Consider the following 14,705-nt stretch of genomic DNA (forward strand, 5'->3'; position numbering starts at 1 on the left):
CCACACCATCCAGGCATACCCTCACCCTAGCCCACCCACCCAATCCACATGCTGGCCAGCGATTGGACGGCACCACGGGTACCTTACAGCGGTCCAGTGGTCCAGTGGTCCAGTGGGCAGAGTGGGTTCTGATGCCGCCGGGCGCGCCCCTGGTCTGGGCTCGAGATGTTCCTGTTCCTGGCTCTGCTTTTCGTGCTGGACCGTGAGTCCCCCCCCCCCACCCTAGCCAGAAAGGGCCCCGTCCATCGTCCATCCCATTGTCCATCCTGGGTCTTGGACGGACCATTCTCACGACACTCGGGCGGGACACGACCAGGGCAGCGTCCACTCACTGTCGGCCTCCATGCGACAAGGTGGATCCTTTTGGTTCATCGCTCGCGCCTCCCCCATCCTAAGCGTTTTGCCGGAGTCCCTCCCCCCCCCCCCCCCCATCGCGCTTTGGTTTCTCTACGTCGTTGTCCACCAACAGGAAGGACCAACAAGCGTCGGAAGGTACTCTAGGACGCCCAGAGCAGTCTATGACTGATGACGGTACCTTCCTTCCCTTTGAAAAAAAGGTACCTTGGTCGATGAAGACGGCTTACCACCCATCCCGGGTTCCTTCCGCATCCTCATTGGTCGCTCAACCCCTCAATCCTGTTGCGATAAATAGCATCACTCGTCGACAGCGGCCTGCCAAGTCGGGTCCCAAATGTGGTGTGGTGCCATCAACATTCGACGACGTGATTCGAGGAATCTGCATCATCCCTTCTTCCAACTCGGCTTCCCCCATGTGCTCGGGCTGGGGCTGAAGTTCACACTCTATCATCCCATCGTTAGCAGACAGATAGACAGAGTTTTGGACCTCAATTGGACCCTAGCAGCCCCCACCCGACTGACACTGACACCAAAACTGACACCAACACCGCTCTTCCTCTGATCATTTCCTCATCCTGTCTGCTTCACCACAAACTTCCTGGCTTGTCTGTCCTCCACCGGACACTGTCGCCGGACCCCTCCTCGATTCGCGTCCACTCCAAGCCGCCCACCTTCGTTCGCCGTGAACGGCAGGCGCGCAGTGCATGGTTTGCTGCGACGTCGAAGACCCATGTTGAGTGGCCAATGATGCTCGCGGCCGGGACTGGATCGCTGGATCATGTGGAACAACCCTCCGCAGGATAACCCCTGTTCTCAGAGGGGCCGAGAGGGGGGGCCAAGAGGGCAGACCAGACACAACAGAGCGGTGTCGCGCTGTACTGCTCGAGTACCTCGCGCCACATCACGACCAGGGACGCCGTCATGCACAGAGCCGCTGGACGACCCCACGTCTCAAACGGGGCTGCATCTCTGCGACAAGTCTCTCCAGTGTACATTTCGCCCGACAAGCCAAACAGAGTCGGCAGGGAAGACAACACAACACACGGAGGGACAACCCACTCCGTCTGCGAAAACGTCTGGAGAACAGTGTATGTCGGTCGCTTACAGCCAGTCTGGGCAGACGACGTGAGCAAATGGAATCGAGTCAAAGTCCGGATACCCCTGTCCAGGCCGGCTGGCGGCGTCCCTCGCCTTTTTTTTTTGGTTCGCGGGCCTTTGCTGACGCTTGTTGATTGTTGTCATGCAGGCCAATCCCTCGCACTGTCCTTGCAAGCTTAGGCTTCTGTACTTGTTCACGACGATCCAACATCCCTGTCGGCTTTTCTTCCTGTCCCACGACCACGAGCACCCGCCCATCCGCCCCTTCTCCTCCACTGTCCACCATTCGTCGCATGCTACTGTCTCAACCGTCAACGAACCCAGCCGGTCGTACTCTGGATCTCTGGGTACACCTACAGATGCCCCATGTCTCGCGGCCTCATGCGAGCCATTGTGGCTTCATCTGAGTCTGGTCGTGTGTCTGTCTTCACGGGTCGTTGGGAACGATCTCGGGCCAGTCGAACAGCCCAAACAGACTCAACAACTCTGGCGGCAAGACGCGATCGTCGCATCCACAAGGTCGTAGCGATGGTGTTGTGGCAAACCACAAGAGCCTCCTTGTCGTGACCAGGGGGTGGACAAGCTGCAGAATTGCACCTGGTCATGCGCCCGCTCCAGACCAACGCCTATCTAAACTTGCGCATTCGGTCTCTACCCCTCGTTCGTGCGTGCTTCACGTACAAACAGCGAAAGATAGCTTAAGAGAGAACGGTCAGTTTACCTTCGTCTGCAGACCTGTTCGGATCTCTTCCGTCCCACGCGCGTGTCGACGCAAACGCCTCTCACTTTCCTCAGCCTTGCTTCTATCACAGAGTCTGACATGACAGCTGGGTCCGCCGAAAGACACAATGGGTGGGCTCCAGGGTCGAGGACTTTTGCGCTGTTAGCTCCAGATGGAGGAGGCTTTTGCACGGCCGGTCTCACGCACGCGGCACGAAGGCTATTGAGGGCTTCAATAGACCTCTCTGTGCCGGTATTTCAGCTGTGCCTCCGGGCAGTTCGTCTCCACTAATTAGTCTTACCTCTCCCTACGGATCTGACAAACGCCGCTCAACGCTCGGGACTATCCTCACAGCGCGCCTCCCCTGATTCAGCGCTTCAGCGACTGTCTGTAGTTCGAATCCACAGAGTCTGTCACAGAGGACGGAGTAAGCCGCCCCGGACCCAAGCTATTCTTCCTCGGCCAGACTACCCTTGATTTTTTCTTTTACCAGCCCATAGCAAGACGGGTGGAGAGCCAGCCGCATTTCCTTGATGCCAAGCTTTCGATAACCAGTCCGCCTCACTACTCCGATCCTAGACGCACCAAGAGACAGATCCAGCTCTTCGACAGCTACTTTCCTTCTACGTTGCACGACTTGACGAGGGAACATACTCATGTCCGGATAGACAACGAGCGTTTGAGGCATTGCTTGTCCAATCCCCATCGCACATCGGTCTGCTTCGTGACCTTGACCAAAAATAATGACCAATGCCTGCACATTGTGTATATCGCAGGTTTGTCGGAATAGTTATGGGGGGTGGCTGGGTTCTCGGACAATAGGCTACCGTCATAAATCTGACGATAGCTTCTTCCTCAAGTCTGTAGCCACGGTTGGTGGCAGACAAGGAGGCCATACGAGTTACAAGGTGCTTCCGTTTATTCTGCTTGGCCATGAGACGGTCACACGGCTGGCACGCCATAGCGCAGTGTGTTCCTGCAGAAGCGTCATGCAGCTAAACCGACAGCGCCTTGGACACGAGAAACACCAGCGCTGCGGGCGGGTAGGCGCTAACCTCTTTAACCATGACCTCATCCCGACATCCCCGTCGCGTCCAGAACGCGCCGTGGGACAACCCTTCGCAATAACCCAGAGCATGTCTCGAACCTGCCAGCATTGGGGCTCTGAAGTATGTAAGGGGTGGGTGCGGATAAGAATTGTTGTGAGCCGGACGGCATCGAACGGCATGCAGGTTTGGCGGGTCTGAACTGACTTGCCATTTACCGCCGACTCGGCGCGCCCCCAAAATACATCTGGCCGACAGCAAGCGGTCGGACCAGCTGAGGCTGTTGGCATCAGCGCTCGCTGTCAAGCCGCCGTCGCGAGCTTTGTTCACGTCGGTCCATATTCCCTCAGTTGGCCACGTTTTCATAGGAAATGCCACTCAGAAGCGCGCGCCACGTTTGTCTGCAAGTTTTGCCGCAATTTCACCATTGTCGGTGGCTCCCAAAAGGACCAGAGAACACAAGTCATCTCGGAGGGAACGCTTGGCCGCTCGATCCGCGGTGGCATCGAGACACCAAGGCCGAGTGCTGGACGTCGTCACTAACACGCAGGAGAAGGAGCAAGGAACGGAAAACTCGTCACACATGAGCACGAGACCGCGCGAGAAACGGCTGACGACAAGAAGGGAAACAGTGTTCGAGATGATCAATCCACACTGTCTCTGTGTCTCCGCTTTACCCCTGAACCTTCTGGGTCTATCCCAGTACCTCGCAGCATCGGCCTGCAGCCTCTCTGAGCCAGCCAATGCAACACCAAGTGGCGCTTGCGAGCCACTATGGCTGCCACGCTGACTATGCAGCCGTGGCTTGGATACGCCCGAGTTGGTCTATCTAGTGATCACGAACCTGGCTGCCCCCGCCCACCGCTTCATCCGATCGAGTGGGTGAGGGACACCTCTCTTCTCTCCTTGTCTCGTACCGTCCTGACTGACAGGCTCTGTCTAGCCATCTCTGACGCCGCTTGCTCTGGTTCTCTATTATTCTGACGTTCGTGCCAATTGTCGCTGTCAGTAATTGTTTGTACCCATGGCCACCAGCGCGAATATGGATCAAATTGTCGTTTCACGGCTCACAGCGTGAGAATCCAGCGATGGGGCCATTGGGTCCTATCAGGGTACTGTCGATCCGGAATACCGTAGGCTGTCTTTGGCTCGATGAGGTTGATCGGACACTGACTCATTCGTTCGGGACAGGCAGCCCCATTGCTGATCCTAGCCAGCGCCTGCTAGGGGTATTTGTTTCTGAGGGCCCTTCAATAATGCGACCTCGCGTTGTTCGTCCAGCGTGTACCTCACGAAGCTGCAACCCCTTTTCGCACAATGTCTTGGCGTTCAGGCGTCCAGCCCACATGGCCTGGGCTCGAACCTACACCACACCACACAGCGCGTCTGATCTCGGACGAACTATTTGGCTGACCATCGATCCCCGAGGTGCAAGCAAAATCCTGGTGGCGGTTGTTTTCTCGGCAGGCAGGACATGTTCGTTGCGACTCTCAGCCAAACATAAGTCACTATTTGATCTACATGGGATTTTTGAGCCACCCGTCTTGACTCAAGACAGTGGAAGATCATGGCGTATTTTTCTTGACTAGGGAATCTCATGTGCTTCACACGCTCGAACGTAGTCGCACCCAAGTCTACTAACAATAGCACCCTGCTCGCTGCACAGTACAAGCATACCACACTAGCCAGCTTGGGGACTTCTGCCGGGCCTTCAAACTACTGCCGCAGCATGGCCAAGCAGTCTCAGTTACACCAATGAACAAGTGTAAGCTTCGTGCTGGTGCATGAATGATCATCGTCGAAAACTCTAGAATACCGCGTGCCCGCTTCTGGACATATGTCAGATCTATTAATCCAGCTCCAAACTCGAAGGTTTCTCCACGCTGGCATGTGCGGCGACTGCATATGAGTCGCAAAAAGGATGCTTCCACAGAGCTTCCGCGGCGCCTCTAGGGTAAAGGAGAGCCGGATCGCCGGGGCAGAGGCGTCGGAAACTACTGGACCGAGTGCGTAGTTCCGACATTCACGGCAATGATGAATTTGTCTGATGTTGTCTCCTGGCCATTTCTGGAGCTGCAGGCGTCGGTCAGAGCATTCCCGAACAGTGCTGCTGAAACGTCAACAAGCCATGCCCCCGCATGGCTCTACCCAGTAAGCCACGACGAGGCTCTCAATCGTTCCCACGCCGGCAGATCCCAGGGAGACCGTCCGGACCGTTATGCGCTTTACACCAGCTCCTCACCCTTGCTGTTCATGGCCGCACCAGAGCATCAAGCGTCCCGAAATGGATGTCATGATAGCCTTGCCGGGCACGCATTAGGTGTCGGGCCCGCGCATCGGCAGGCTGTGTAGTTCGGCTGCGACGACCATCGAAAGCAAACCCTAGTCGGGCTCTGGGATCCACGCCGCCCGTTCGTCTGGTGTCGTGTCCCTAGTATGCGGCGCTGGTTTAGCGAGAGGGCTCTACCGGGATGACAATGGGATCCGCGAGCCGCGTGCTTGGGCCCCAGTGTCAGCATGTCTGGGGAATATGGGTGACGCATTCGGGAACACCCAGCGTTGCATATTGGTTATTTCTAGCGATTTCCTCTAGTCGGTCTGAGCTGGTGAGTTTTCGTGTTCACGGGTTCTTACTGGTATGAAGCGGTGGGGTCGATGGGCGAGGTCTCGGTCTCGGATCAATTCGCCCGAGTGGTGGTTACGCTGTGGTAGCGGCTTGCCTTGAAGTGACCGAGTGCAGGTCTGCTTGTGCGTGGTGTCATGGAGGTGTCATGGACTCACGGGGATTCGAGGCGTCATGGGTTGCTGTGAGATGGATGTCGAGACATGCCCTGCTTGGCCAGAGGATGTCGAGATGCGCCATTCGTTTTGCGTCTTTGCATGGACTTCATGGGGATATAGGGAGCCGTTGAATTATTCAAGAATAAGTAAATAAGAGGTTGATCGTAGGGGCCATGAGCGCATGCAATACGTCCCATGTCAGCGCTTGTGAAGGAGCTGATTGTCATTTCTACACATCCGCCTTGCGTAGTACGCATTGTGCAATTGAATGCTCAGGTTTCGCCCTGCACACGAACTGTAGGCCATCGCGTGTATAATGGCATGACATGTGCTGCCGTTTGCCGCAAGAGCTACGATGTCTACTCTCGCTGTCGTCCGCGTTGACTCCATGGTAGGAGGAACGGTCGTTCGGTTGTTTGACTCGGGTCGAGAAATCGAGTGCCACGTGTGGTCAACATGGCGTGTTTCCACGTCCAGGGAAGACGAAGAGGGAAATAACACAGGACGCATGCCCTTTTATGCGGTTGCTGATCCCCGTGTCGAGCTTCACAGCCGCCTGACGGTACGAAACGTGGCCGGAAGACGATGCAGTTGCGCAGTTCAAGTCATGCGATCTCGTCAGCGGGAGAAGTCGCGGACATGCGGGCCGTGCCGTGTAGTCTACGGAACACCGCGGACCGTGTTCGTCTCTGGACCTGCGGCGCATTGTCGCCAGCAGCTCGGTCGAGTTTTCACACTCTCGGAAGACGAAAGTGGTGTCTACATGGGGAACCTGGAGCAACTGGGTAGAGAAGAATCGCAATTCGAGGCAAATCCGTGCATATCGCCCGCTGACATCGGCGGCTGAACATGCGTGACACGATCACTTGGTCAACAGTGTGCGGCCCGGAACTCATTATCAAGAAAACACGCCCAATGCGTCGATGACTCTCTTAACTACTACACGTCGACCACCAGACACTGTCCCCGGACACTGCCACTCGATGTTATGCATCCTTGAGATCGCTCGAGTCCGCGCCCCTCGCCCTCCACCGCAGGGCGCCCTGTGCCGAGCTGCCCGCCGGCACCGCATACTCGTCCACAACATCCATCCTCTCAATGGCATCGCACACGTCCGGTGGCGGCGCCATCTTGAAGACGGCCTGGACGTCGCCCTGCGGCGACAGCCCCGCCAGCCTCCAGTTGACGAGCCAGGCCTGGGTCGGCCTGCGGGCGGCGAAGAAGCGCCTCTCGTAGAGGGCGATGAGCAGCAGCGTCGGCGCGTTGACGGTCCTCACGAGCGCGACGTGCACGTCGTGAAAGCGCCGCGGGGAGACGACCATCTTGAGCAGCAGCAGCACAAGGAGGGCGAGAACGTTGCACGCGGGTGGGTAGGCGAATATGGCGTCGCTCTTGACGCCCTCGAACGTGAGGACGGTGCGGCGGAACTGAATCTCGGCTGCCTCGTCGGCGATAATCTTGGAGAAGGTGTTCGTCAACATGGCGACGAGGATGGTCAGGAAGAGGGTATTGCCGAGAAAGGCAAAGGCGATCATGAGGGCCGGGCCGAGGACGAGGTGAAAGTCGACGGACTGGTCAACGCCCGTACCGTCGAGGCCGAACCAGATCCAGAGCATCCACTTGCCGGTCGTGGCCCAGCTCGGTGTCACGCTGCTGTTGTCGTTGGCGTCGATGAGCCACTGCATGGCGAGTAGGAAGCCTGTGAAGCACCAGAGCGCAAGAAAGGTGAGGAGCGTAAAGTCCTTCATCATGGCATGCAGAGAGATGAAGACGATATTGTCGGGCATGAGATTGAAGGCGAGACGCGTGAGCAGCACAGGAGCTGCAATGCAAAGAAGCTTGAGTCCCAGACCATCGGGAAACGTCCCGACCGAAGCATCGTAGACGCGACCGAGGAGGTAGGCGAAGAAGACACAGGTGAAGGACATGTCGAGGAAGGACCACAATGCCTGCGAGTGGACTTCCCATCCATGCTCGATGATGGCAGCGAATTCAGCGAGGACCCAGCCTGTGGTCCAGACGACGAACAGCAGCTCAAATGTCTCGTTGCGGCTGTTGCGGTACGTCATGGTGAGGACATAGAGAACGACGAGGATGACAAAGTGGACGAATTCGATGGCGTTACGGTTTCGCGGCACAATGAGACGGCGGTGGTTCAGCACAGGGGCTTTGCGCGGGTCGTAGAGGGCGATGGGTTGGTGGCCATGATAGCGGTCGGGCAGTATGTCGATGAAGGAGTTCGGTGTGTAGACGATGCGGCCTTCGTAGACGGCATTGACAACACGGCGACAGGCAGGAGAGTTGATGAAGGACTTGCTCTCGGAGACGATGGCGAGCTCGAGGGCCGTCAGGCGACGGCCGCAGTCGTCGTCAGCAGTCTGGTCCTGGACAGGCACTGAGTTTGCGCCTCGGACTGGACAGCAGTCGGGCCCGGTGGAAGGGATCAAAGCCTTCGACTAGACATGAGAGAGCAGCAGGAGGCCCTGGGGCCAGGATTGGCCTCATGGAAGCGGCGAAGGACCTGGGTGGCAGCAAGCTCGCAGAGTGTCGACCTCGCGAGGTTGATGGTCTGATCTAGAGTCCTCGTCTGCTCGCGGAGGAACTGCACGCGGTTGGCGAGCAGGGCGTAGACTGTGTGTTCGTGTCAGTCCCTTGGTGATCCGTATGGGTGAGGAGTAGAGGCTGGCTGCGCACCTGTTGAAATGTTGCTGGGGTCGTACAGCTTATCCACCAAGGGCCTCACGACAACTGAGTTGACTCTGGGGTCCTTTAGTTGTTCTCGAGAAAATTCGTCATCTATGCGATGGTCAGTTATGCTGGGGAAAGTATGTAGTGTCGTCTTGACCAGCTCACCTTGTATACTGGCAATGATCAATCTCCGGACTCTGCCTCGGGTTAGCACAGCTTATGGCTATTGCCCGCGTCGGGTGGCCTCACCGATGAATTGTCATGTACACAGGCAGGCCTGCGAGGGCCTCGGCTCGCTTCTCGTCGTCTGTTTCGATCTCCTCGACCAGACAGGCCTCGGTCTCGGAGCGGCTGTCACCAGCATCATCGTCATCGTCATCGAGCACGCCGCGGCTCCTCCAGGCGTCATTGGCTCGGTCCATCCGGGACTGCAGCGTCTGTCTCTTGGACAGCGGCAGCGACAGCGACAGCGCGGGCACAGGTCGTCTTCGCAACAGCGAGCAGGTTGAGGTCATAAGCACGGGGTCAAGGCATCGAGTTCATCAGCATGGGGGGGGCTTTTGCGAGGTCAAGACACGCAAGGGACGAAGCGTCGTTCGGGGAAATCAGAGGTCGAAACTATTGCCTCGAGATTGCCTTACGTGAACAGAGTCGTGATGGGTGGGGACCACGACGGGACACCCTGGAACGTTGGCAGGAAAAGGGGCTTGGTCCGATTTACCTAATGCCTTCGCTTGCCAAGAGGCGAAATGGATATCCATTGCGAGCCGGAATAAGACCCCGGCTCGCATTATGTATGCGGCCGGGAGGTATCGTGGCACCGAGTTTTGTTTTGAAATGTGCCCGTGGGCACTTCCCACTGTCACAGCCTAGTTAGACCGTCAAACAGCCCCAAGGTTTGGTGACTGATGAGGATGGCGTCCGTGAGATGTACACATTCGTGCGGGTACGGGTTGATATCGATGCCGGCATAAGGAGCTTGTATGCTTATGCTGACTCCACTGCACGTTCGAGTAGAGTGTGTTGTGTTGGTGACAACTTGACTCGACTCCGTAGTTTGCGGGATGGACCATCGTGCTGGGCCAGTGTGTGGTATAAGGAATATGCATCTCGACACGACCCTCTAGAAAGAGTGAGAACTCGAGCTATAGATGCTCTCTTGCTTGCTCATGTGACACGAGTGGATGCACTCCATGTTGGTTGTGGCATGCCTTGGTTAGGAATGGCACATGTTGAGTTTGGCCATGAGTCTGAGGCCATCCCATCTTGTGGCAAGCACCAGATATTTGGCCTCAGTACGTACCTTCTACGCATTGCACCTGCCCTCTGCCTTGTAGGTAGGCAGGAAAGTGGGTAGGGCCTGTCGGCAGGCACAAACGAGGGAGGGAGGGACGGCAGGCAGGTGCTCACGCCCTCACTCCTCAGGCAGCAGGAGCTCCACACTAGCTGATTGCACGCTGTTTCTGCCAATTCTGACCGCCCCCACAAAATCTATATAAGGCCATCGAGTCGCCCGCCATTTGTCTGTTTCTCTCTTCTCTTCTTCATACTTACCTTGTTCAGTCTTGGGAGGCTCATGCATCTCTCAAGGCAAAGAGGATGACCTACATTGCACACCGTGGAGTCGGCCTTTTTCGATTGTCCTTCGGGGCCGTCGTGGGCGGAATTTTTGATTTACAAACACTCTTTTTCATTGCTTTCCTGTGCGCAGGGCTGCGAAGAAGGAGATCTGTGCAACACTCGCCTCCTTATTCTTCCAAACGAAATATCCCATGAGATTATCATCAAATCTACCACTGCCATTCCGTAACTTCGATGGCTCACTCGTTCATGACGAACGACCAAAGGATACACACGTAGCTTCAGATCGACAGACCCACGCGTTGACGCCCTCACTGGTCACAGGAACGGTTTCTCAATATGCTCCAGGTCTCATCGAAATATCACTTACTGTTTGAAACCAACTGTTACAGGTCTTTAGATATCTGGTTCGTATACAGACGTTTCCATTTACTAGTCCCTCAATTCGTAGCTCATGCTACATGTACATCCCTCCATTCGCATGCGCATCTTGCCATCGAGCTGCAGGGTACACCCCCTCGTGATGCTGATGAACGCCACTCACAAGGAGCTTCTGAAGCATTTTCATCGGCTTTTACTTCTCCAACCTCTTGCTTCGCATCACACAAACCTCATCATTCCAAGTTATCTAAGTCATCAGGGCAGTGAATAAAGCGGACAATCCATGTATGGCAAGGACCAGGATCAAAGTCAGAAGTGATAGCGAAGTCACGTGCTACAGGCACCTGCCCACGTCCATGATGAGGACGAAGCCTACGGCGTCGAGATAGTCTTCCACCTACGAGGATGTGCTGCAACTCTTCATCACGATGGTGACTCCCGGGGTACTAAGTCGCCTTCAAACACTTCTCAGGCTCGCGTTTTCTTGTCCTGCAAGAAATCGAGGCGCTGGCGGGCGACAACTTGCCTGGAAGCTTGCCCATGTGGCATGTTACTGGCGCATGGCGATGCGAACGCACACTTGTCAACGCCCCCGGACAAAGGCTGCCGACGACTCACCACTGGCCTACATAGAGGAGCAAACGGATTTGGTCAGTACCTCTGGCGGCGAGCTCTCTACGACGAGGCTCAGCGGTTCAGGCGGCGCTTGCCGGGCTGAACCACCTCAGTCTGCTTGTCCTCCTGCGGCTTGGTAGCTCCAACAGGCAGCGCGACGGTTGGCGGATCATAGCGGACAAGATCGGCGAGACGACCCGCGCGACGGGGTTTCCGACTTGCATGTACTGGCTTGCCGGTCTCCCCCTTGCTCTCCACGCGCTCTTGTTGGTGCTGGGCATCGTGGGGGCGGCGCACCAGTGTAGCGTCGTGACGCCGGTGCTGCTGCTGTATGTTGCGAGGGCTATGGTGCGTCTGACTGGCTTCTTGCGGTTCTTGCCTGTCGTGGTGCCGTCGTGGCGCCGCATGATGGGTGAGCTGGCGCTCGCCACAATTCGCCCAGTGTTGTTGGCGAAGTGGACTGCTCGGCTGCGCATACGGGTCTCGAAGATAGAAATAGCGATCATGCGCGCTCTGCTGCTCTACCGAGGGTCCACCGTGGATCTCCTGCTGCTGCGCGAAATCGCCGTACGTGCTGGGTGACTGAAAGGCTTGCTGGGCAGGGGTCGGTGCGGCAGGGGCAGGGACTTCACGGAGTTGACGACGAGTGTCAGTGCTGCGGACAGCGAGCTCTGTGTCATTGGCGCGGTTCGCCTCTTTGGCCTGCTTGAGTCTGTGATTCCGCTGGCGGAGGTGCCAGCCGATGACGCAGACTGCGACAAGTACTATGATGACGCTGATGACGATACCGAAGATGGCACCGCCGGTGAGTGTGAAACCGTAGCCCTCCATATTCCTTGTGGGAAGGGAAACTTACTCTGAGTGGTGATGTGAATGTCTTTCGTGTAAGTACGAATTGTATAGCTCAAATGGTTCCCCTATTGACGAGGGGATGTAGTCTCTTGTTGATGGTAAGCAATGGGAAACGTTTTAACCAGCTGCAGTTAGGCAGGCTCGTTTTATATAGTACCGAAAGCTATCATACATGTCATTTGGTTCTGTAGTTGAGAATAAGGCAATGTTCAACACTCTTTGTGGTTCAAGAAGCTGTCCTCAAAACACTCGAATCACCTAGCATCAGACAATGAACAGACACACAGCCACCAACCCAGGGGAACTACGGCTCGGCTCAAATTTAGCGGTTGTTCAGTTGTTACTGAACGCTCTTGTTGTACTGGGTTGGCATGTCAGCAACCTCATGATTGCAACGGGTGTGAGAGAAATGACAGCATATGAATAGGGGCATCATCATTGCTCCCAGACAGATGCGTTCAACATGGTTGCCATATCATCTCAACGTGACAATACAATCAATGTCATCTCGCCATGTCCTCGTGGCCAACGCCAGAACAAGACGCAAGTCTTCAGAACCGAGCTTTAATAACAGCCACTTGCAGGCAACCCGTGTGAAGAAACAAGACACCAGAGTCCCGACGCGTCGAACGCGTGCCTTCCTTCCATCTCAGAATCGCCCCTGTTTGGTGTTTCCACCGCCATCCTTCGCGATTATCCTTTATACCCTCTTTCCACAAACTGGTGCTTCATCACAAGCTTCGCGCACAATACCACAGACGATACGCCCCTCGCGCGCCGCTCTCAAGACCAGCTGCGCACGCCAAGCCCTTTTCTCAGAGACAAGCACCTCTCAGCCTCCTTCAAGCCTCTTTCATCCTCTTTGTCCGGGCAGCACGCTGATCTGAGCCGCCATGCCCGTCGTGACCAACTACCTGGCGCCCGAACGGCAGGCACCCAGAACACTCACGGCGCAGGCAGAGGCGTCGTCGACGGCGGCCCTCCCACACCCCGCTCCGCTCCTCCCCATCCCCGAAGCAAACTTCATCCCCCTCTACGTCCTCCTCGCCCTCGTGCCCCTGACCTTTCTCGCCGTCGGCCTCTGGGCCTGCCGCCTCGAGCGCAGAGCAGCCCGCGTCCAGGCCAGCGGCGACGTCGAGCTCCAGACCCTCCGAACCTTCTGGTTCCCCTGGCGCGAGGCCGTCGAAGTCAGCCCCCCGCCACCAGCCGTCGCCGCCGAGACAGCCACGCTCGCTCCGGGATCTGCGGCGAACCAGGGGACCCACGTCGACACCGCCGCCGCTGCCGCTGCCGCTGCCGCTGCCGCGCCGCCGCTGGCCCCCGAGGCAGCGACCACAAGCCAGCACCTCAGCTCGCGGTTCTCGCTCGACGAGTCGCCCACGCCCCGTGCCAAGAGGGGCAGAAGCAACGCTGCAGCGGCAGCAGCAGCAGCCAAGAAAAACAACGCAAAAGACGACAACTCCAGCAGCGACACTGACGCCAAGAAGAGCAGCGAACAGGCGGCGGCGGCGGCGGTGGCCCTCGCTGATGGCGCAAATCGTCTGCTCTCCCGTCTCCGCGCCGGCGAGGCAACGACGACCCTGCCCACGACCATCAAGGACTGGCGCTCCGTCCACGCGGCGCTGCTGCCGCATCGCTTCGGCCCGTCGCCGTTCCCGGGTCGTGGTGCTCACGGTGACGGCGGCCCGGTGAGTCCCACTATCTCGGCGCCCTCCTTCATCGGCTCCTCGGTGGTCTCTATTGGCGCCGGGCCGGATGACCTGAGGAGCAGCTGGGTCTCTGGTAGAGCTGCTGCTCCTGCTGCTGCCCCCTGCAAGGTTGTGAGGTTCGCTGGCGAAGGCTATGAAGAAGAAGAAGACGAAGACGACGGCAAGGGCAAGGGACGGGCTGGCATCCAGGTCACGACTCGCTCGGTCGTTGTCAGCAACCCGCAGAATGGGGAAATGTTCTGAACACAAGTGGCGTGCAGAGTCCGACATGTCTGCAGAGGCTCAGCATATTGGACACGCATACAAGGTTCCCCTTTCGGATTCAGAGTCGTGAAACCAGGGGAGCAAACGATGACACGGGAAATTGGCGTTGGCAAGAAGTGTTTGGATACCAAAGACGAGTTGCTGGCAACAGTGGAATGAAGTGTGGCAAAGTTGTAAATAAGAAATCTTGTTCTGCCAAAGGCTTCGCGCGGCTGGGTAGTGGACCCTGGTAGCCATGATAATGAAGAATAAACCCCCCAACGCCCTCTGTAGAGTAATGAATGCTCTGACAGTAAGATGCTTTCGCTCGCTGAACGCCTGACCTGGTGACTTCCATCACCTGTTCCCAAAAACCCTATTGAACGCCGGAACGGGTATGCCTACCGGACAATGCAGCAACACCCATTTAGACAATTAAGATGACAAGACGGAAATGATAGACAAATCATGACCCCTCGAATCATCTACCTCTTCTCGTCGTCCTTGACGCCCCAGATGGGTGCGCCCAGAGGCTTGCTGACGCCAAAGCCGACGCCGACGGAGATCCCGACAATCAAATAGGGCGAATGAGGAACCTGGGGAATGATGCGGGTTGCCCTTGCTGGAGGGGGG

General features: G+C 56.9%; 4 protein-coding genes across 4 annotated transcripts in view; 1 reads left to right on the forward strand and 3 right to left on the reverse strand.

Annotated features, from left to right (window-relative positions):
* Window positions 1-6,989: 6,989 nt before the first annotated feature.
* Window positions 6,990-9,206, reverse strand: VDBG_06535 (nonselective cation channel; the record flags this gene model as incomplete). The annotated part of the gene is made up of 5 exons (XM_003002927.1): window positions 6,990-8,459; window positions 8,525-8,634; window positions 8,698-8,799; window positions 8,857-8,888; window positions 8,941-9,206. 5 exons carry the CDS (start codon window positions 9,204-9,206, stop codon window positions 6,990-6,992), a joined length of 1,980 nt encoding a protein of 659 aa, XP_003002973.1.
* A 2,134-nt stretch (window positions 9,207-11,340) lies between these two features.
* Window positions 11,341-12,099, reverse strand: VDBG_06536 (predicted protein; the record flags this gene model as incomplete). The annotated part of the gene is made up of 1 exon (XM_003002928.1): window positions 11,341-12,099. The coding sequence occupies one exon, from the start codon at window positions 12,097-12,099 to the stop codon at window positions 11,341-11,343; it is 759 nt and encodes a 252-aa protein (XP_003002974.1).
* A 914-nt stretch (window positions 12,100-13,013) lies between these two features.
* Window positions 13,014-14,072, forward strand: VDBG_06537 (predicted protein; the record flags this gene model as incomplete). The annotated part of the gene is made up of 2 exons (XM_003002929.1): window positions 13,014-13,385; window positions 13,608-14,072. The coding sequence occupies 2 exons, from the start codon at window positions 13,014-13,016 to the stop codon at window positions 14,070-14,072; spliced, it is 837 nt and encodes a 278-aa protein (XP_003002975.1).
* Window positions 14,073-14,557: 485 nt separating this feature from the next.
* VDBG_06538 (predicted protein) overlaps window positions 14,558-14,705 on the reverse strand; it is a gene marked incomplete at both ends in the record, with an annotated part of 749 nt that continues 601 nt past the window's right edge. The window contains one exon of the mRNA XM_003002930.1: window positions 14,558-14,694. Coding sequence (XP_003002976.1) covers window positions 14,558-14,694 — 137 coding nt within the window. The remainder of the gene's footprint in view (window positions 14,695-14,705) is intronic.

Source organism: Verticillium alfalfae, genomic scaffold (genome assembly GCF_000150825.1).
Source record: "Verticillium alfalfae VaMs.102 supercont1.8 genomic scaffold, whole genome shotgun sequence".
Classification (NCBI taxonomy): Eukaryota; Fungi; Ascomycota; class Sordariomycetes; order Glomerellales; family Plectosphaerellaceae; genus Verticillium; species Verticillium alfalfae.